Genomic DNA, 24571 nt, shown 5'->3' on the forward strand with positions numbered 1-24571 from the left:
GCCAGGTTTGTCTCAGCTTCGTAATTGGACAATCTAGGTGCAGAATACAAATGCGCGTTGCAAAACGATACCATCTTTGTTTTCTCCGCTTTCCCCAAGACGACAGTTACCGTGCATGTAATTATGTATCTTACAATTGCAGAATTTTAATGCATTCATTTGTTGGCCGCCATATTAGGTGTTTATGGTAATTAGCGCGCAAAGAATGCAAGATGTACTTGAGAATATGGGACAGACTTGAGTCCATGGCATGTTACGTGCATTAATTACCAACACGCAAAGCAAAATATTGCGACTGTCTTGTTGTAAAACAGTACTATTTATGGTAAATGGAAGTTACAACAAATTAACATAATTTAAATAGCGGCATAGTGCATTTCACAAGAATCTAAATATACTAACTGTAAATAATTTACGAAGATAAAAATACGTCACAAAAGGCGCATAAAAGAGCTCTAGATTTGTACACAAAAGCTGATTTGAAACGTAAATAAAAGTAGTAGACGTTGTTTATGACGTGCAATGAAGATGTGCTTAAATTGAAACGTAGTACTACGCCGGCGCCGGCCAATGTTATCATACAATGTAGCTGAAAGATTATGAGGATTTGCAACGTGAAAATGCAACTTTAAAACTATTGCGTCTGTGCAAATGGCGACGTTTAACGTTATTAAATTAAATTTAGCTTCTTTGACATTTTATTGGTTAGAAAATACAAAGTAAGTACACTAGCTATCTAATACCACTATTTATTTAGTGCAAAATAAAGTCGCTTGCCGCTGTCTGTCTTCATGCTGGGATCTTTAATACTAAGTAACGGATTTTAATGCGTTTTTTTCATAAAATAGTGATGCAAGAGGAAGGTTTATTTTAAAAATGTGAGTGTTTCTTGTAAAATAATTAACGACAAGTATGTATCTTTTATTACTCTACATTAGATCATGTTTGTTTATAATTCTTCAGTAGTCATATATTTCTTAACAGAATTAACATCGTAAAGAATAGTTTTGTTACCAAGCCATTGAACTAATCAATCCGTCAACTATAGAACAAAATAAATTAGAAGTTAGTGTGACCCGTAAAATTAAATTGTCTCAAAAACTGCGATCAATTACGTCATTATGTAATTAGTCATGTTCCCGCCTGTCTCAACAAGATTGTAGCAACTCGGAGTGCGATAACATCACAATTAAACCATGAGTGGGTGCTTTTAATAATAGAAAATAACAAACTCTTATCGCATGGTCAATCTAGTGAAAGTGAATTTTGTAATGAATGAGTGGGTGTACTTATAAACTTCACGCTCGTTTTCATTTGACAGGGATATTTAAAAAAGAACTTGAAACTTTTTGGTGTATAGTTTTTAATTATAAAGCAAATAATATGCAAGACATTGCTAGTGCACCAATAACGGCTAGTATTTTCATTGAAAGTAACAGCCAAAATATGGGGGTAAAGTAAAAATTACAGTCAATCGCTTCTTCACGAATTAACTGATAGTTTAATGAAGAAACAAATTTGCCTTTACTACACAAAAGTCAAATTAAAGTCAAACGCTTTATCGATTACTTTAGATAATGTATGAAGAACCTGCCCGTAAGAGTCTCATAAAATTATATTACTTTCACACGTATCTAATTAGAATATTATACAATAGTTATCAGATAACCTACCCTATTAACCCAAGTCGTTTCCGAACGATTTCAACTACAATAACCGACAGACTCGCTCCAGATGCTACACTCATTGCTCTAACAGCCTTTGTAAGAATTGGCTCAGTGCTACCAACTTAATATCACTGAAAATTTGTACTTCGAAAGTAATTAAGGTCAAGTTTTGTGCCTAAATGAAACTTATCTCTGAAATCTTGGTGACAGGGTTTCAAGTTACTAAGAGGATTGAAATACTTAATTGAATGTCATTTCCTAAGAATTAAGCATTTTAATTATGTATTTATATGAAATCGGTTTTTAAGCTTCAGACTTAATATTTAATAAGCAATTTTAATAGATTTGCAAGACGAATTGATGCTAAAGATATTTTGTGATCCACTTAGGAATAATTCCACCCTATCTCTAATCGCGTGGGTGTCGAATAAAGCGGTTTCAGAATTTTCCGCCCACGTAATTTTTCAATCTTTGCGGACCAAATTGAATAGACGAGTGTGATGCGATTATGATTTACCATCCCTTTAACGAGATAGGTATAATATATATTCTGGATTATAATTATATGTTTAATTTTGTATACCTAAATTGAGTTTGAGACATAATTAGAGTAAGTATTGTGGTATTGTGACCAACAATTTGCTTATCAAAGTGTTAAGTCGAAGTGTATTTTTGTAACGTAGAGCCTTTTTTCCATCTTGGTCGATATTAGTCAAACCTTTAGCCGTTTAATAGTATTTTCATGAAGGCATTATTATTACGAACAAAAAACTTATGACGAATATGTAGTATGGTAATATGGACTAATATAGAGTCTGCGTCAGATTGTGCACCCCTATAAAATCTGTTTTACAAAGTCAAATATTATGTGTAGTTTACTGTATACGGTGTTGATTCCAAGTCGAGAGAAGTTGCAATCAAGCTACAGCACAGCGTGAGCAAGTACGTGTTTCAGAATTGAATTTAAAACGATGAGTTTGAATGTATCAGAATTCAATTGAATTAAGAGTTTTTCTGAAAAGTGCAACTGAAGATTGAAGCAGTGTAAAAATATTAGATTCTTGCCACGGCCAGTAACTTATTTAAATGTGTCTATCTACCAACCATACATTTAAATTCTACTTCAATAGTCGTATCTGGCTCGGCGCCATTTTGTCTCGACTTTAGAACGAATTCAAAAAAGGTTTACCTAGACCTATTAAGTATTTTGTTTTTTTTAAGAGGGTTATTTGACATTTAATTACGACCTACTTGGTAGTTTGTTGTGGTGTACTCATGTGAATGTAGAATAGATCAGCTCATTACACAAGGGTTTCTCCTGCTATGTGTAATGTAACTAACAAGATTTGGATTTGCTTGTGAGGAACCGTCCTTGCTCTAAAACGACTTAGTCTTACCGTACATAATAAATGAAGGGCCTAGTTGCGTAGCAAACCGTTGAAAGCGAAGTGAAGGTATAGACGAGGGGTCTCCGTCCTTCAAGAATGTTACTCGGAATAAACACAGAACATTTTAAATAAAGTAAAAAAAAATAGACATCTGAAAATGTTATCAGTTTTAGTACAAAGAATTAATTGCGTTCGAGGTTGGACGATAAGTCAAAATAGTAGAGATTAGTGAACTGGACACACTCAACACAAATGGCGGCCAATCCGTGCCAGATTTGGTGCCAACATCGGTTTATGAACTGCGAACAATACAGCTGGCATAAAAGCCTGGCTGTTAAAGCCTGTCTCTAGCATGCAACATAGCTGACGACTAGAAAAAAAAGAAACATTGGGCCTCGCTCTATTGACTACCTTTGAAAAAGATAGATGTATCGACAGTTAGATAAATTGATCTACGTTGGGTTCCTAGTGTTTTGGTATATTAAAGAATAATAGAACAAGGTCGATTCTCTATCCAGGGAATTCGTTCAATTCGAAGTACTCGACGGTGCCCTATTTTCTCCTGATCAAAATTATTTATCACTACGTACTTATTTCTTTAAGCGGCAACGAATATGTAAAAACCGCGTACATTTAGCGCGTTCTTTCTCTTTTTTTCTACATATTACATTACTAGCTGACCCGCGCTTTGCTTGCGTCACATAAGAGAGAATAGGTCATAATTTTCCCCGTTTTTGTTACATTTTTCACTGGTACTCTGCTCCTTCTAGTCGTAGTGTGATGATATATAGCCTATAGCCTTCCTCGATAAATGGGCTATCCAACAGTAAAAGAATTCTTCAATTCGCACCAGTAGTTCCTGAGATTAGCGCGTTCAAACAAACAAACTCTTCAGCTTTATAATATTAGTATAGATTCACGTTGTGGTAAAAGAGTAAGTTATTCCAGAAATAATCCCATTTCCATCCATTTAAATTCCCTCTAAAGAATGCTACAAGAACAAAACTTCAAGTCCTGCATTTGCTTCGAGCGAGCTAGTACATCGGAGCAAGAATAACGTGAGGTTGGTACCCCTGGCGCGGTGCCAACTGCAGCATCGTGTCGTTCCACCATGTTGCCCTGATGGACGATACTCGGAGCTGTAACGCTGTTAGAAGCGCGCTTCAATAGCTAATCGGACAATGTACTGGTTTAATGTCGGCTCTTGGTGCGATTAATACGTGTAATGTGAGAAAGCGCTTACAGGAACATGTTCTTTACGTACGAATAACATGTAACACCAAAACTCTGATCTGAATCCTTGGTGATTCAACATTTGAAGAGAATATTATTATGATACTAGCTCGACGTTATTGCCAAATTATATGACGACAATAAGACCAAGAAGAATGCTTTTGGGTAATTGTTAGAAAAGGCGGTAATATAAAAACTATTAATTTAATTTGACGATATATTCATATCTTGTACATAAGAGTAATAATTGATTCAAGTTAATTCTATGATATTAATCATATTGCAGTTTCAAGCAAAGCAGTTAGCGGAACGAATACAAAGTGAATTAAAACCACTCGACTACTATCTGTATCATTAAATGATTGAAACGGTGCATAAGCAATTACAGATTGCTTTTCTACGAGCGAAGCCGACCTATTTCCATTATTATTTACGTTTTACCATATATAAAGAGTTTTATATGTATTGTGGCTTTTATGAAAGAGTTATTCAGACTTGCGATTAAGCGATATGCGTGTATGATGGGATTTCCCACCATGCAGTGTTCACTCAATGGTCGATGACTGATGTAGTCAATACTGTCATTGTGTGACATGTATCTGAGTCCTTCAATGCAAGGTCAAGGTAAAATGATTGATTGTCATCACAGACTCATCCTCCTGTCAAAATATTTTTTTTACATTGAAGTTTTTTTTTTCATAATGTCGCATTTATGCCTTCTTTTCTATAGATCTTACCACTCTGTGTTTTATAGGCAGCCGGTAAATGTTGAAAACAAAAGCAAAGTTTAATAATTTAACCTTCGGTTTCTGAGTACACTTAGCGGTAGTTTATTTATTCAATAGCGTTTTTTATATGAGTTTTGACACTATTGAATAGATAAACTACCGCTAAATGTACCACAGAAACCGGGGGTAAATCTTTTAAAATTTATTTATCTGATTACGATTCAGCTAACTCTAATTATTATACCTAAATTGTTTTAGAAACCAAATCCAAACGCTTGCACAACCCGAAATCCATAAATCAATTTTGGTTCCAAAGTATGACTAACGAGTTCAAACGTATTACTCTAAATTTCGTCATAGGCAGGACAAGCAGGTTGTCATTAACATTATAATAATTGCAGAATATCAATGTCATTCTGTCAACGCGGTGCTGGAACGCAATTTACGCGGGAAAATTTGGCGGGAATCCAAGTGTTTAGGATAGCGCGCCGAATTATCGCTATTCACACAATATCTGACCTCTATTCCAAACAACTTGATTTAATATTTGTTGGTATTGTTGAAGCCGGATACATTGGTTTGCAAAATTAACCGAAATTGTATTGCTTAGTTTTATGACATTAATAATATCTATGGTTCCTATAGTTTTTAACAGGATTTTGTTTTTAATTACATGGCCTGCCTTATGGATGCTCAGTATGCTGTCATATTTGGCTATAGTATCTGCGGAAAAAGACTTGACGTTGTTTAAGTTTTTAATTAGGCACCTAAATAATTCATTTTAAGATTAGCATAATAAAAAGTAGTGAAAATTAAGTCCAAAAGAAAATTTCTGATCTAATTACTTAGAGAGACGTGGACATTTTATTATTTCATTTAAATATCCTATTATATCGCAGACAATCCTAGTTAGTTTTTGTATCTAGTGGGTAATATAATTACATTGTTCTCTAGCTTTTTTCTATGCTATTATAACATAAATATGGTAACACAAAATTTTGAATCAATGAGAGTCTAGAAATATATTGCGATTTATTGCTGTTTGACGGGATATTTTAAAACATATTTTGATCTATGCTGATTTTGTCATATGTAAATTATTTTTTGCGACTTTTTGTTAGGTAAATCAACCGGCCATACTTAGATGGAAACAAAACAAAGAACTAAGTTTGAAATGATAATCCGCGAGGAAGATACGCAAATATGGTATTATGGCCTGAAGACCCGCGCAGCACGTTGTACAAAACCTACTATTGCTGTGTGCTCAAATTGCGAGCAAATACTAAGTAACAAGTAGGTACATCTGACATTCAGCGATCTTTCTCTGCAGGCTACATCGTATTAGGTTATCTAAACATTTGACTATGCGCTCCTTTTGTGGCACACAGTCGTGCCGAACACCTTGTAGGGACGTTGCTTCAAATATATTCAGAGATAACTATCTATCTCATTTTCAATGTGAAATAAGCATCGAACGATTTCTACTTAAGTGGTATTTCAACACGATATTTGATGTACACTTTTTGAATTTGCAACAGCTGTGTTGAAATATTGCTATGGCTATATGAGTTTGCTGATGGATTTTCGATTGGATATCAGTTTTTGGTAAAGCATATTCTTGATGTATAAGGTATATTTTAAGATAGCAAATCAAGCTCTTTCAGAATTTTTATTAAAGTGCAAGATGTGAATGTGGTTGTAATCATTCTGATGTATTATCGTAATGGAAATAAAAATGAAATGAAAATAAAAATGACAAAAAACAGCATCATACAATTTTACAACTACTGAAATAATATCGAGGAAATAAACTCTCAGAAATAGTTTATCTATAATAAGCCCATGTTTGCCTTCATATCTACCAAATTTCCTTTTATTTATATTTGATTTCTTTGTTTACTTCATTACCTCCAATAAACTAGTCCAAACTTTTCATTACCTTCCTTATTTCATAACATACATCCAATTTACTCTTCTATCTACAAAGAGAATCGAGGTAGGGCCGTAATAACGTGGCTAACCAGGTTCGTCGAATGTTCGGCCTTCTTCGTCCAATTACATAAAACATCCCTAGTCACAGTAGTCAGGGTAGCCACCCCTAGTTGTGTGCGCGAAGTAAAATGACCGTATTTGGATGTCGCCCAACTCTGATTTGTTTTTTCCACAAACTTATTGAAATACTGAGTGCACGGGATTGATAAACGTTTCATATTTGTCACCGCCCCTCTATTATGGGTTTGTAAGCTTTTGTTCTAGTCTATAGAGGTTATTTTGCGGTCGTTTAGCCGGTTTATTGAACCGTCAATAACATTTCATCTCGTGAAAATATTTCAAGACGATACTTCAGACGTCAAGTGGTTGAGTTCTTACGAGAAACGTAAAAGTGAAGGATGCTTTGAATATAATGGAAGATGTTTGACCTTAAAATATTTTGTAATGAACCTACGAAATATTTGTTTTAGTCGTTGGGTAACGAAACCTAACGTAATACTAACAATATTCCATTATCTGAATAAGGAACTGGCTCAAAATTTCTTGATACGTTTTCATATAAGATTTTTTATTTCGTTTTCTAAATTTTAATGAGACTTGAGATTTAAAGACTTACTTTAAATCTCAAGTCTTATTAAAATTTTAGTAAAAATAGACATTAATTGTTTAAAACGCAAACGACCAATTCCAAAGTAGAGTTATATAAAATAAATTGTTTTGGATATTCTAAATGAAAAAGTAATTTACGTCTGATGTTGTGTTAGAATCGTAAATTCAGCAGATGCAAATAACACAGCTTAAATGGAATTTGTACTAGATTGGATTCATCGATTGAATTTCGGTCGGTTCGTATGAAAATTGTTTTTTATGGGTCCGTGGAGGCTTCGGGTAAACTCAGCTAAACGGCTTTGCATAATAATATAACATCAGCGTAATCTGACATCATTGCTAACGACTCAATTATATTAAATTCGCAATTAAACAAGAGCTTTATTGTAGAAATTAACACGGTTAGTTGGACGTTGTGAAATATCGGTTCAAACTTAAGTAAACTTAAATGTAAATGAAACTCAATAGTTGCGATACGATTAATGAAAAATTAAATAATAATTTTCCAGACAAAATGTTTCATTTTTAAAACATACTATCATAAAATATATCTTTGGTTACCAATATTTTATATTAAAGCAACATTGAAGAATACAGCAAGACATTTCGATACTGTATTCACTTTTAATTTTCAAAAGTGGTTTCACAATTTATCGTGAACGATTTCTGAAAGGGTAAAGATATTATCTTGAAGGTCGATATAATTGAAAAAAATGTTTAGAATTGTGTTAATATCACACAGAATAAAACGAGAAACAATTTATGGAAATAAAATATATTTTTCATAGACGAAATTCGCTGCAGTGAAAAGGAGAAATGTTTGCTTTGCACGATTGAACAATCAGTTTGGGTTTCTTCAAAACAAAGCTATAAATCTCGAACGAAGGACTGAATCGCGATACATTTGTTCGCATATCGTCCACTTACATTACTTATTTACATATGTTTTCTTACAGATATGCATATTCGCTTTTTTCTTGAAGTGCTTCAAGTTTTTCGCGTCGTTCTTCTTGAGTGGATACTTTCGTCAGTCTGATATGCTACAGTTATTCTTGAAGTTTCTAGATAATTATGTTGTGTTTATGCATAGAATACATACGAGTATATCTCGCGAAAAAAATCCAGGGTTTTAATTCTACTTATATTTATGTGTTCATTAAAGGTTGTCTTCATTAACCCAAAGTATGTTTTTTAGATTTGCAGACGTCTAGCGTCTTTCCTAAATTTCAATTAAAATTGTTTTTACTAAGAAAGTAAATACGACAGCAAATTAATCTCAAGTGTAGGTTGAACAAGTGAGGTTGATTCTATTCATCGGTAGTACTTCAAGTAAAAATATACGTAAAGATATGATAATTTGTTAGGTACAGACGTAGAATTACTTATCAAAAGTTTGCTCTCAAAGTTCGAGGAGAAACTTGGAGGGCTCGTTAAGACCCAGACGCGATTTAATGATACCGAATTATTAACAGGGCTCAACAACTGAATTGGTATAATACCGCCTCAATTGATTTTCGGGTCCTCTTTCATGAATTAGGTATGTTTAGTGGGTTTCTACTCATAAGAGACGTGAAAACAGGCAATGATGCCTTAAAAGTTCTTAAGAAAATGAATTGACTTTCTTTTTAACCCGCAATTAGGTCTTATAATATTAAAAACATGAAACGAGAGCGTCTCCCGTAATACTTGGAAGTCTTCAGTATCATTTTCAATATTTGCTTTCAGTTCTTACGTTAATAGCACTAATTAATATAGATAGAGTTAACAAAGTGAAGCATCTGACGTATTTTGCTAATTATATTTTGTCAACTTTCACTCTTCACTCCAATATAATTAACCGGTTCATACCGACTTTTGACATTTACAATTTTATGAAGTTATATTTAAAATTCCACGAAAATTGTATTAATTTTGATAAGTACTTTATGATATTCCGAAAATAGGCAACATTCCTCGGTATTTGGGTGAAGATACCTATTTTAGAGTCGCATTCTTGTGTAAAGTTTAACCGGCTGGAAAGTGGCGGGAATATCTGCGGAACTGTCAAAGGACGTCACATAGTTGGCTTCTCATTTATGAAGTAAAGTAGCGGAAAGCGCTTCAAGTGTGAGGAAAGGTAAGGAAATTAGAGCGGTGAAAACTGTTATACTTTACAAGGCATTTTATCATTAAGTAATAATAAAAATTACGTGAAAATAGTACGTTTTTAAAATAGATTTGCTAGTAAAAAGGTTTTCGAAAGAAAATATCGTCTAAATTGAACTAAAACTCAGCTGTAAAAAAACTGTAAGCCAATAAAAATCGTTGAATGTTAATAATCTATGACAGGTAATTTCTTGGCACATCTCTAATAGATAACTAACGCTAATGATGGTAATCAGAGAGAGCAATGACACGGCTCATTACGGGTTCAACGTGATCTTGGCTCATATTCATCGCTCTATATTTTTTTTATTAGCTAGTGTTCTGAGATACAGTCTCCACCTAGTTTAGAAAGTCCGGATCCTACTGAAGTATCTTATTATGTTTACTTCAAATACATAAGTTTTTTGCAGGAACGCTTAGTTGTAAGCATAACATAAGGTTTTCTCTCTCTTATTATGTTATGTTCCCTCTACATATTTGTCCAACATTTCCTTAGTATTCCCAGTATTCCCTCAATCTTTTACGTGTGGCGAGGTAGTTCGTGTTTTCGTATGATGTTTTGTTGGACCGAGAGTTAGGACTGTTGGACGATGTGTAAAGAGAGCGGTAGGTTTTTTTTTTCTAACGAATTTTGATTTTTTTTATGTTTTTTTCTTACCTGGCTGTTAGGGAAGGTGGCGAAGGCAGACTGTACTTTGTGCAGCGCATGGTCCTGTTGATGTCCCGGTGGCGGTCGGCCCTTGGGGAAGTGGAACCGAGGGATGACGCGCGCCGGCGCTCCGCTGCTGGCCGCGCCTCGCACTGTGCGCTGAAGAGTCGTGTGGGGAGGTGCTGATGCTGGCTTCGGAGGAGTCGAGGCCGCGTAACTCTGTGGAAGAAATGATTCGATTAGTGACGTGTACATTTCTGAAGTTTTCTTAATGTTATGTTAATATACAATCAACATTCCCAATGTTGATTGTATATTCTTAAAAAATAGAAGCATAATTTTGTATTAAAGTATTTCTTGCTGCATACGGCTTTTTAAAATTACCTGACCTACAGCCTATCTCAACCTAATGAAATAAATGATTATTTTAGTCGACAATATAGCTAGACAATATTTGTAAATTAGTCGAGTAGGAGGTATTTAGATAAACTAAAGATAAGAATGACTCTAAGACGAGGTCGGCCAATACTCCAAGTAGATAGTAATCACGTTAGGCTAGACTGAAAGATCCGAGCTCCTTCGTAAAAGGCTCACGAGAATGACGAGGGTAAATTAATAGACAGGTCAATAAAAGCCTGAATAGATTACAAATAAGACCCAATTGTTTGCAGAACATAAAATAATACAACCCAACTACTTTATGCCGACGTAAGTTGGCTACCAACATATGGGAGAAAACTGCTGGAGTACGTGAAAATGTAATAGAAATAGAATATGTAAGAGTATCTTGCGGAGAGGTGAGACGCAATTCCTTTGATTTATTGCGTTAGGGATTGTTGATATTTTTCCACTTCCGTTCGTCTGGCGAGCGATGAAATTCGAAATGGACGTAAGTGACACATGGATTCATGCCGTGGGTTACGTTACATCCTGTACGACTAGATTCTTAACATTGTGTTTCTATAATTAAGCTTAGTGTTAGACAATAATGCCAAGATCTTCAGTGTCGTTTGGATGTTATGCCGACCATTCTCAAGATTGTAACATCTGTTGTGCAATTTAAGACTGTCTGAGAGTTAAATAACACACGACTTTGAATAAAAGCGTTGTGCCAGTTAATATGCGCATAGAACTAGTTTCTGTACCTACAAATTCATTTTTTTCCCTATTAACTTGTTAGCTCTGCTTCGTCACTAAGTGTCGAAAGGATTTTTTTTAGTAAAATCTTCTACAATAAGAATACCTAGAATATTCTTTTCTCAATAAAATTTGGGCTAAACTATAAGATACTCCTGTAAAAGAACACGAACTAAAAATAAATAATAACCAAAGTTAGTAGTTTTGATATATCAATCAATATTTTGGTTGAGAGAATAAAATCACCAATAATTCTTGAGACCAAGTAATAAACAGTTCATGCAAGTAATTTCGCTTATAAAGCAAATACGAAAAATATCTTGAAAGGAATATTATCTTCAGTTTCTCGGCGTATTAAGTAAGACCTTTCTTTCAACCCGTAGGTTTAATAAGAGAAAACATAAGCTTACACTCGCGTATTCAGTAATAACTTCGAAATACGTGCTCGCTATAGTAGCTATGTGTTTCATAAACATTTTGAACAAAGTTTCACACAAAGAGAAGACCATTATCAGGCTAGATTAAACAACGAAGTAGATATTATGCATATATACTAAGTATTTATATTTAAATACATATTTATCCATCCAGGTAAATCCATATTTATATACGTAGTAAAATAATACATATACTAACACCACAATATATATACCAACTGATAAAGAATCTCAAGTTTTTTGTATGTACGTCTACAAAACATTTAACGCTGAATTATTATTTTACTTAAAATAGTTTAATCATGTACTCGATGGTCTATTCATAGATTCTTATATAAAATCTGTTCGGCTGAACCCATTTTTATAAAGCGACGATGTCATTGTCTTCAGTTTATTCTTAGACGATCTATTAAAAATACAGATTTTGTCATCCACGTGCAACGTACTATTAAACAAAATCTATCGGATCTATTCGTACATGTGTGTCTGGTAAATAATCCTATAAAATATGTGTGACACATTTGTTTCAAAATACTGAAATTCCCTGTAGTATTTGTTTCTTGAATTCAACAGATTTGAAGAGTGTTTCAAAGCAAATGGTATCAAATCCTCAGATGAGCGTAGACTGTGAAACACACTTTGAAATGGTAACCAGTATCGAGTTGAATGTTAAACTCTTTTTCCTAGTATCGTGTACATACGTTCTAATCCGGGCTAGGTCATTTGTTGTACTCTAGGTATGATACTAAAGAAAGTACTAAGTAAAATAATTCATGAGCGTTGTGTGGAATAAATAGAGTTGTTTTAGTATAGGGTCTACGTACACAACATAATCTGTTTATCTAATTATTATTAGCTACTAAAGTATATTTTTCACAGAAAATTAACTAGAACCCTTTCTCTTAACAACGTACCTTAGTTTATTTGACTACGCAAGCAACCCTTGGGGTGTGAGACAATAATTTCGGTTTTTTACCCACACGTTGGCGACACTTGCTCATTAACATAATTTTTAATCAAGCAGTTCACTGCACTCGACGATTTTTTAGAAAAATCTACTTTAGGAGGTGTGAAATTTGGCATAGTTAGTTGGCGCCATTGCCAGAAGCGTCCCGCCGTTGTACAAGTTTAACAATAGCGAAGCAAAGGTCGCACCGGATAATGCCAGTTACCGAAAGATAAATAAAATATTCGTAAAATTATTCATGAGGTCGGTCATAATGGAACTCATTACTAAGATCTGTCGTTATAAAAATAGGTCAAATCTGAATAAGTTATCCACTAATGTATATTTTTGTGGGATCAAGATAATAGCTTAAACTACTGAGTAGACTTACAGTAGTGAGTTAAATAAAAAAGTGAATAAAGCTATCCTTGATGTTTTATATTTTGTATTTTCGTTGAAATAAGTTCTGATTTTGTCTAGAACTAAGCCACATACTACTTGTGCCATGTGGTGTCAGTAACAAACGCGCTACTCTATCATTTCCCGTGGGTGTTATAAGAGGCAATTTAGAGATTATGTCCGAACCATAGTCCGTAGCAACATTCTCATTTAATCTAACAACATCCTACTGAGATCGTAAATATCTTAATAGGACTCTAGGCCCCTTGCCTACTGATTTATGATGTGAGGATGTTATTAAAGAGTCAGATTAGATAGACATTGATAAAATATAGATAGTACGGAAGTTTTATATTTCAGGAAGTAAACTAAAATACTTTATTATCAAATTGTTTTGTTATTATAATTTGTACAAGAAGGTTTTGTTCCAAGAACATAATCGCCATTGCTACCACAGGACGGAAAATTATGTAGCAATTACAGAAAATGTCGAGAGCGAAAATTACTTTTGTAAAACATGAGTTATTCGTTAAAGAACACAAGAGTTTCTCCTGCGAAAACGTTTGCGATATAACTAGTACACAAGTTTGTACAACAGCAATTTTACACGGTTATTTGCTACAAAGTTAAGCGGTCCATTCTCTAAGAATTTCCACTAAACAACGTTAAATCACATCCGTCACTCCTGAAACTTTGCGGAATGGACCGTTGGTGGCCGAAAATTCATTTAGCATAATTACAATGCTTAAGCGGGCAGAAAAGGCGAGTTAAAAAGTTTTTTTCGTGGCCCGTATGTGGGCGACACGGAGACGGCTCAATCACAGTCATTCTTTCTTTTGTAAGCCTCCCTCATTTTTCACGCCTTTGTGACTTGTACGTACAATTTACTCGCAGTTTATGCTAGTGTCGCTACATTTTATGAATGTTGTAAAAACATGATTTACTTTGAACTGTTTGAGAACTGAATTTGTTCTGTCTTTGCACCTTGAAAGACTGTTTGTTAAATGATTATACTTAATACGTAGCATACGAATTACTAATAATATAATTTGTACAATAAAAGTGGCTTCGAAGTGGGTAAAGCTTGTGATAGATCCTATTTATTATGTAAGATGACGTTTCATACTCGAGGTAGGTAATAAAAGGAATCCTTGATGTTCAGAACTCTTCAACAATATTAGAACAAAGTACGAACGCAGTCGGGCTATCCATTTTTTCATAGAGATTATACGGGTCAGGCCATCAGCCTAGAAGCCTACTAAAATCCTTTAAATCCCACTGTAGGTAGATATAGCGCTGATAGAACGGTATAAATCTTTTTTACGTACTTCAGTTTTTCTGTCCGTAATAGGATGGAGATAGATTAAGTGCTTAGGTTATTCTGTAAGTTGCTTCCTTAGTAATTTCTTAGTGCCTTTAAAGTAGTTAAATTTAAATGGAATAAACTTAAAACTACTTGGACTTTAAACTACGGTGACACAGTCAAAACTTAGTTAAGTACTTCTACTGAATAATTCAAAATGAAGACGAAGGATTATCGTAGCTTCTGAAAGATTCCGCACGAAATTACAAGCGTGACTTTTTCATCAGTGAAATATTAAAAACCAGCGGTAAACGTTCACAACGCAAGTGTTGACACAGTTGAAAGGGTGCGCCGAACCCTTCAAGTATTTGCCAAGCGTCGTTCGCGACAAAAAGCGAAATAAACAAAAAAAGAAATAATTTTCTTGCGTTCAAGAGATTACAGAATATTAAAACCGCCGAACAAGATTTTGCGGTGAACCCATTTATCTTTTAAGCCTTGTAGCCACAAAGGGAACAACAACCTCAGATATTGTTTTCCAATACAATGAAATATTAGAATACCGTAACGTATCTTTACAATGTATCGTATGACTGTTACTCCTACGCTGTGTACAAAAATGTCTAAATTACATTGTCGTCCCACGGCGCATAAATCATTACCACCTGTTCATCGAAAACGGCGAATCATTCAATATATCCCAATTAACGCGACATGGACAAATGGAGTCATTACCTAACGCGTTTGTTGGTTAATAAAATGATCCATCTTTTATTGATTGCCTTGATGATTAATAGATTATATCCTTACATTAGCATGAAGGATTCTTCTAAAGTTGTTCTCACGGGGTCTATAGTGAAGGTGAATTGACCACCAGCGATTTATGGACTTTCAAATTGTGTAACCGGTTCATTAATCAAAATGGTTGTAGCTCATAGTTAAACGTTTGCTAATAGAAATCCATCAGTGAAGAACACATAAAACTATGATTGTCGGATGTTAAGTTGATAATGGTCGTATGTAATTTTTATTACCAAAGTATTTCACGATTAAAACAGTGATAGGTATTTCATCGGGAACAGTTTTACAATATTTAACTAGCAAATTAAGTTTGATGTCTAGAAATTTTAATAATGATCCGTCTGTTTTAGGATTCTATCCTTGGGCGAATTAGCCATTCTTTTGTGTATGTGAGCAAATATATAGACTAGAATATTATTGTGTATTGGGCAACACATAATTTACTTAAAATAAATCTGCTAATTGTTTCAATTTCTCAAACGTATGTGCTAATATTATGCGTGTTTGTCTATACGTGTGAGTATTTATGGCTGACCGAGATTATTTTATTACTTTTTTATATCAATATGTTTTGGTTATGATTTATTTTATGATGCCAGTTTTCTGTGAATTAATCGAGCAGGCAATAAAATCTCTTTGGTTGATCTTCGAGATATCAATAAGACTTTCTATAACCGTCGTGTTATGAATAAAATATAACGTATGCAATTAATTATAGTTGGATGTTTAGTGTTTGGCAACGGATGTAGAGTGTCGCTTCCGATTGTCATGTTACGTCTGAATTTGCTACACATTCATCACTATAATGGCAAACTCATTAATTTACATTAATCCATTAGCATGAACTAATTTAGATAGATATTTATTAAATTAGTAAGTTGTACTCGATTATATCATGTAAAACTCAAAACTAATATTTGATTTGATTCTCGAATTACAAATTAATTTATTTAAAACTTTTAGGCAATTTTACCGTTTCTTCATAAAACTACAACCGGTACCTAATCAAGTTACACAACTTCATCATCATTATACCTATTACATACTTTTTCTACTAATAAAATCGTAAAGGCTTATTAATTGTGGTATAAACGTGGTTATTGCCGCAATATCTCCTCTGAACGGGCTGCTTGTGACAGTCAAGTAAAGCAGGCGACGTCTAATGGCCTCTCCCCATCTGTTATTATACGTTATGTAATTTAAGTAACACTCAAAATGTCAAACTGTCCTTAAGTCAGCACAAAGCGGTGAGAACCAAGGAAATATTGTTTGGAGAAAATAAATCTTTCGTGATTTTTCCGAGGACTGATGTTCTCGGTTGTCTGTAGTTACAACGCCTTTTGGAATTTTATATGATAAATTATTTTTTGCCAAGTCGAGATGATGTTCATAGGATGCGATTTAATTCATTAATTCATTTACAATACTGGACGCAACGGTAGAATATTATAGCTCAGTATTTAAGGATAGTTAGACATTTGATAACACAACATTATTTTATATATCTAAAACTTAAAATAATGCGTCTACATAAACTATATCTATCTCTTTTTACAACTATGTACATTGTACGTGTATGTATAGCTATCTCGGTTGGTCAGTTTATTAAAACTAAACCTAAAAAAACATCTCTACATTTAGAGCGGGAAAACTCCAAGAAAAAGTTTAATAACCGTCCCAGTTTTATTTCCTCAAATATAGAGTAAAAATAGCGTTCCCCCCAACTCTTCACAATGACTGTTTGTTCACATTTTTTGTCCTTGTTATGTACTTATTGTTTGTAGAAGAAAACTTTAGGGTCCCGCCAATGTAGCTGCGAATGAAAGCTAGATCATTTTCGTTACGGTCTTTGTTTAACTTATTCTAACGGGAACACAAATGGTAATGTTTGGCTGTCGTCATGAGACTAACGAATTATTACTTTTTTGCTGTTTACAGTTCTATACATTTTATATACAATTTGTTGTCAGGGATTTACGTAGATATTTTTAAGATTATAGACTTAAGCTCGTAAAACACAACTAGTCGGTAGGAAAAACTAGTTAACAATGATTACTGTTTTCCTCTGTTACTCCGATGTTCTTTTATTGAGCCGCAACGTCTCAAAGAACGAAGAAATGGTCGAGACTACGATGTTTTCATAATATTTATAAATCTCAGTTTCAAAGTAAGATAAGAAAAGCTTATCGCCAGAGGCTCCACTTGACATTTCCTTCGACATTTTCGTGCGGCAGGCGTCGTTGCAGATTGACATAACTCAATCTCCGCAACACGGATGACGGCAGGATTTCACCACGCTACAGTTTGCCTACAACATAACTAGATCACTGTTCATGTTCGATTGCTCTCGTTTCAGCATTGATTGACTCAGATTTCTGTAATTTACTTCAAACTAAACAAAGTTAAGATTCGAACAAACTTATCGATTGAATGTTAAGGCCTACAATTGTCTCGCATTTGATTATTTTTATACCAATGCATTTCTAATCTGTCGTTCTGTAGCACCTCAGTTAAAAATAGTTACGTGCCGTAATAAATCGAACATGCCAATCACTGCATAATTTGGCAACGAGTTAGAGAGTGTACATGTCCGCCGCCAAACGCACAATAAATACAATTATTTAACTCTACACTGCAAATGAAAACAGCACTTATAAATATGCCTTTATTTATTCACTACGATGAAAAGAAAAGCGAATTTTCTTGAACATTTGGGCGGGAATACGCCTTTTATAATATAATATATGGGTACGGGAGATAACATCTCATATGGGCCATCATAACAATGCAAAGGAAATGAGGCAACCGCAGCCTAAACATCGGCGCTCGTCGTAATAAAGTTGCCTAGTGTTATCCTAAGTAAACTCGTAGGTATTATGAAACAACTAGGCCTGCCTGATGCTTCGCAACACCGGAATTCAGTTTCACGTTATCTAGAAAACTTTATACATACATGTTTCCGAACGAATAATAGTGTTTGAATAGACCGATTTCACGATTTGTTTCGCTTTTCAAAAACTGTGACATTTTTTTAAAAGTTATGGCGTGTTTGCGATTTCATTCCTAGTTTATTTCTTAAGTATTGACTTTTTATAAATGTAAATTTAACCAAATGTTTATAAGTTCGTTTTTTTTAATGCTTCCCTAGTCGCGTTTATTCACCTTAGTTGACGTTCTGCAATTTTACAAATACCTAGTGCAAGTTGTAAGTGCCGTGCTGTATGCAAAAGAAAATGTAGATTATGTCGTAAATCTTCAGAGTGCTGTAGTACAAGATTTCAAAGACGTTTCACAAAAACTTACTTTACTGTGGCACATTTTCGTGTGATTTATTATTTGATGCACTCTACATCTCATTAAATAGTGAGGAGAAAAATATTCGAGCTAATATAATATAAAAGTAAACTGAAAAAAGAACTAGCAATGACTACCTAGATACATATAGCCGAACGTTTCAACACCTAGAGAAAAATATTATAGCAACTATAATATGAAAATTGATTTTAAAATGCTTAAAGTCACTAATAGTAGGATTGCCGTATCTTGTTTTAGTCCAGTATTGCTATAATAAATATTAAAATACGTTTAATTACTGCGTTAGTCTAAATAAACCTTGAAGCCTTACGATTTACATTAATAGGATGATCCGGATTTATATCTGAAGCTGTAAACCTTTTTCAGGAGTCTATCAACGTAAGCTTGTTATAATTAAACAAATGATTGCATAATATGTATGTTTAAATAGAATATTGTGATAGAAAAAGGATTTGGATTTACTTTACATAAAATGTATTTTAATAAGATTATTGTAATGGAAATAAAGATTGGGATTCCACTTTAGGCTGTAGGTTCTTGAAAATAAATTACAACAAAGCGTCTTTGTTATTCAAATTATACTTAATTCATAACTTCATTAGAAGAATTGTCTTTCTTTTTAAACCACCGGAGGATTGTTTTGTGATAGCTGAATTAACTTTATTATTGTATTCTTGACCTAAATTAAAATTTGGTTGATTTAAATGTTTCGATGAACGTTCTGGTTTAAAGTCTGGGGGAAAAAACCATTTTGCACATCGAGCATGGTGCTGGACGCAGACGTATTTTGGAACACGTGTTTTCGTTAGTAAACATGTCGGTCGAGTCAATAGCTTTTCAGAATTGCTAATCTAGTAAACGGAACGCAATATATCAACCGAATCTCTTCGCAGTACGGAAGAAATGTGCATACAAGACCTTGTGTTCGATTACAAGAGCAGAAATTCGCGTAATCGCACCTGTATTATGTAAAACTCATCAACACTAACGGCCACTTTAGCCTCAAGTGCTGTTCAACATCACACAATTTTTAAACAATCGCTATAGTTTGAACCATAAATACTGTATCCATGCATACATACGAGAGGTCGGATTCGACGTCTATTTACAATTTTATAGTCTGACTCACGCAAATGGGAACATCGAACATCAATATTGTCGGACAACGTGGTACGTACGATTCGCAATGGATTCCCTCGGTCTATATTTATAAAGAGCGGGATAGACGCGGCGTGCGGGTGTGTGCGGGGCGCGGGGCGGCGGCGGGGGTGTGACGCTCCCGACCACGTGGTATAAATAGTCGCACGCGCATGTCAGCGCGCACCCGCGCACTCGCACCACACCAAATTGGGAAACGGGAATAGTCGAGCGATGTTTGGGCTCAATGATAAATAAATCTACGCTTTTGGTATGAGTACCACGCAATTGCTGTGTTGTTGCTAGTTGCCGTTATAGATCCAATATCTTGCTATAAGATTAACTAGGAGTAACTAAAAAGATCGCTGAAAGGCTAGAAATATAAAAATAAGTATTATGTTAATAAGTAGCTAAAATATGCTACTGAAATAGTGCAACAGCATAAGGGGAAAATATATGTGCATCATGCTCGGACGGTTTGCGCTTTTCTTACCATCTGATTAATTCAAGTATCGCGGAGTTCATAGCTGAAACTCTCACTGAATAAACTTAAATATGTACATTACCTTCAAGAGAACTACAACTAAATTTATTCTATTTCGACATCTTGGTGAGTTTGCGAACCGGTGGTTAAATATTAATCGAGGTATTCGAGGAATGTCTAGACCGTAGATCTAAGAAACAATGTTGCCTAATGTTACGCAAAGTCAGATGGTACCGATATTTTATATTGCTACCATCAAAATAGCCCGTAGGGACCTATTAAAGCGAAGCCAAATATTTGTTGAAGAAAATGGAGTCTAGGTTTATCTCCATATTGTGTCATAGGCTGTTTATTCGGTCGTTAAACAAATTTAACCATAAATTATTCATATTTTTTGTAGCCTTCGTCCTGTTTTCGCCATATTGTGACTGTTAATAGAAAATATATTAGAGTACCTACGTATTGTTCGGCGATTTACATAAAAATGTAAAACAAAGCGGATGCTCTGCGTAGGCAGATCTCTTTTATTCCATGTAAATTTAGTAAAATGTGGAAAACCATTATCATAATCTGTTATGTAATATATATTTTCACGTAGAGAAGTTTAAGACAACGCTTAAAGATGCGTAAAAACGAAAGTATATTCTGAAATCACGATGTCGAGGTGAAGAATCATTAATGGCAAACCTAGATAATTTAATTAATCTGATGCTAGGAATATCAAAATTAATGATCACTTGAACGTCTCAAGATCGAAACGGTCACTAAAGTGAACGACCTGAGGCAGACCCATTCCAGATAAACCTTTTATAATGACCCCTATAAAGACAGTTGGAGAACTTATAAAACTAAAACTTTCGTGGAATAAAAATGAATAGTTCGGCGTTGTTACAAAGAGGAGAATTGGATTCAGGTCATGTTATGACTCTTTACCGACGGGGTCTGTTTAGAGGTCACGGCCTAAATACACGTAAACAATGCCAACACTAATGATCCTATAACAGGTATAAAGGTCATAAAATTGTTATTGCCTTCACTAACAATAAAGATAGTTTTTCATCGTACAGAACTTTTTACAGCTATTTGATACAATAAGGAGAAACAATGTAAATATTATTTTGACCTTGACACGTTTTATACAGCAAATTCGCCCAACGGATGAGAATCTGGATAATCATCTTCTTGGCGATGGATTCCTTTTGCATTAAGATTATATGAGTCTGAATTGTCTGAAATAGTTCACGCTTACGCTTACTTAGCAACAAGGCTCTAAAATTTCCGCCCGATTTGCAATATTTACCCCAATTACATTTTTCCATAGAATGATCACCTATGGATCGGGGACTGCATGCAAGTGCCATTTTTAACGAATCAATAAACCATCACTTCGAGTTTTTTGTATTTTTATACCAACTTGAAAGAAATGAAAACGGAACCATCTACATCATCATTCTTTCTATCTTCCGTTCGCCTTTAGACAAGAAATTTCTAGAACGTAAGTGAGATAAACAGCGCCCATAGGTGTGAACATCATCCCACAAGCCATAGGTAGTAAACATTAATGCGTAACTTGAAACGTCTGTGTTCCGAGGGAACCATAAAGCTGAGCGGTAATACCAGCCCGCCATAGACGCACAATTGCGCCAATCGTAAAAACGTTTAGTGTTAAGTCTTACTTCATGAGTCGTTGACTAGCTTTCGTTTACTGAACCACTCCGAGTTATTTCTTATCGCGAGAAGACGTCTTACTTTTACGATTTCATGGTTTTTAAGTACGGTTTTATGATTGTCCTAGGTCTCATACATATTCAAATTCCTCTCGAATTACTCCTTAAAATTCCTACCACGTTTTTACAGAAATTTTATATAATAATGTATCTCAAAAACTGTATAGGTATACCGTACTTCTGTGCAAAAGTTAAACTAAAATATCGAATTGAGATATCTGTTTCCAATTGAGCTGAAAAGTTTGTTAGCACTTCATGAATAGAAAATAATACAAAATCCGCGAACGCTGTTTATCGATAAGATATTGTAACTGAAATGTATTAAAAGGTTTCAAACAGTTTGCAATACTTTATTAATTTGAACAGATGTTTAGAGATTAAAATATAACTGATTGATATCTGGATAGAGGCAATCGTAATTAACTCTAGCAAGTATAAGCTTGGCAAGTACATCCAAGTTAGGCAATGTCCAAAATCGTATTGTAACAGTGAACGTATGTAAGTAATGTGATAAAGAAACAAGTTAAGATCAAGGTATCACTGACCATAATACTCTTACATATCATTAAGTTTCATAATAATATTTAATGCTCTCCCGATTTGGGAGCTTGCATTGATTTTGTGTTATGAATAACCTCGATCATTGCGAAAACTTGTATTGTTGACAACTGAATCTTTTAATGCGTTCCTTCAAGGACTGTTAGTTTAAACGATTAGCCATTTTTTAAAGCTTACTTAGGTACAGATCTGGCAAAGTTAGTCGTAATCAAGATGAATGCCGAAAAAGGCAAGAGTTTGATATTTAAAATTTACTGCAAAAATAGTTACTTGAGCGTCCACTAGAGGCGCTGATCAGATTTGATAGTCGACAGTGGTAGAGTATCGCGCTACAGGCGCTACTAAAGTTCTTGCCATTACAACTTTTAAACTCCATAAGTAATAAGTAATTACGTACTTTAACTGTACATTGAAAATAGAGGTTTACGTTCAAGACACCCAATATAAGTCGCTTTTATTACCATGGAAATAAACCTCTGAAAATGTAAATTGTTATACCTCATTAGCATTTAGAAAAGCTAACGTACGCTGAATATATTTGGCGCGTAAACTCAGCCTGGGTACACACTGTCAATAAAGTGCGAGTGGCAAAAAGTGTAGGTTATACACCAACACTGGCAACATCGCCAAATTTGCCAACAGTCCGACACTCGCTTGATGAATGAAACTTTTGGATACGGGTTAATGTTGTTTTAGACTTTATTTATTACGTAAATAGGTGGAGTTGGTGTGCTGTTGGATAAAAGAATATTCGCTAAAAGGATTTGTGTTATGAAATGTGCTATTTTAGAAGTTCTATCTTTATTAATATAAAGATTTCATAATAGCAAACCAAATACCTTCTGTCTTTTACAGGGATCACTATCAAAATTCCGATGGTTTATTATAGGACCATTTACATTTATTTAATCTATCTGATTTTGCATTTCGTTTAAACGTTTGCCGATCCACTCCAACTTAACGTGAATTGGTGAACTTTCGAGTAAAACAAATAAAAAACCATTCTGAGCTAAATAAATAAGAGAGATTTAATATCGTATCCCTCATTCCGGCATGATGAATCTGCTATTCGATAAAATCACGTTTAATAAAAACGCGCCTCGTAGTTTGCTCACGTTTTCCCAAATAAAGCTGAGGATTACCATCCGAATTGTTTGTATTACGAGCATATTTCAATCAATTTCGGTTATTTAAAAACATCGAATTAAGTAGTGGAACAGTTTGACTTTCAACTGACTTTTGAGGGCTGGAACACGCAAAACTGAGTTATAATAAATAATCGTATATTGGATGAAGTTTGTTCTAAGATATTGTTAATAGTTGTATATTTTGTATGTCTATTCACATATTTTTTTTGTAAAAGTAACGATTATTGTATCAATCAATGCAATCTCTTAGAAAGTATCAATCCATAAGTTGTAAAGAAATTCGTCTTCGCATTGATGGATCCCTAAATTTCCTTTAACGTATCGCTTATGAAATGGGGAATATTTATTTTTGTGTTGAGAAGGTTTTGATGTTTTGTGGTAGTTTGGCTTCCACCTGTAATACCGAGGCGCTTTGATACTTTGATATTCAAGTAGCGCGTACCTCGTTATGTTGAAATTACTTGAAATTGTCGGGTTGTGCCCCAGAGCCCCGTAAACTGTTGTAGTGATGACCTAAAAGAGAGTTATTGCGCTAATCCTTTAGCGTTTGAGAGAAAGTAGCGGGGAAAATGCTATTTATTGGTTTTCTCATATATATGGACGCTAAACTAGCGTTCTATGAACGTGATAAAGTTTTTGGGAGGACTTACTAGGATTCTAGTACTAGGAAAGCTTAAATTATTGGAGGTAAATATTATTCTGAATTACTTATACTGTGTATACGAGGATTGAGAATTTAAATGAACGAATATTTTTTGATGTAATCTA

General features: G+C 34.3%; 1 protein-coding gene across 1 annotated transcript in view; it reads right to left on the reverse strand.

Moving 5' to 3' along the window:
* The window catches only part of LOC142982211 (uncharacterized), a 120607-nt gene that overhangs the window by 18449 nt on the left and 77587 nt on the right, over window positions 1-24571 (reverse strand). The window contains exon 2 of the mRNA XM_076128611.1: window positions 10421-10630. Coding sequence (XP_075984726.1) covers window positions 10421-10630 — 210 coding nt within the window. The remainder of the gene's footprint in view (window positions 1-10420; window positions 10631-24571) is intronic.

This window comes from Anticarsia gemmatalis, chromosome 2 (genome assembly GCF_050436995.1).
Source record: "Anticarsia gemmatalis isolate Benzon Research Colony breed Stoneville strain chromosome 2, ilAntGemm2 primary, whole genome shotgun sequence".
Lineage (NCBI taxonomy): Eukaryota > Metazoa > Arthropoda > Insecta > Lepidoptera > Erebidae > Anticarsia > Anticarsia gemmatalis.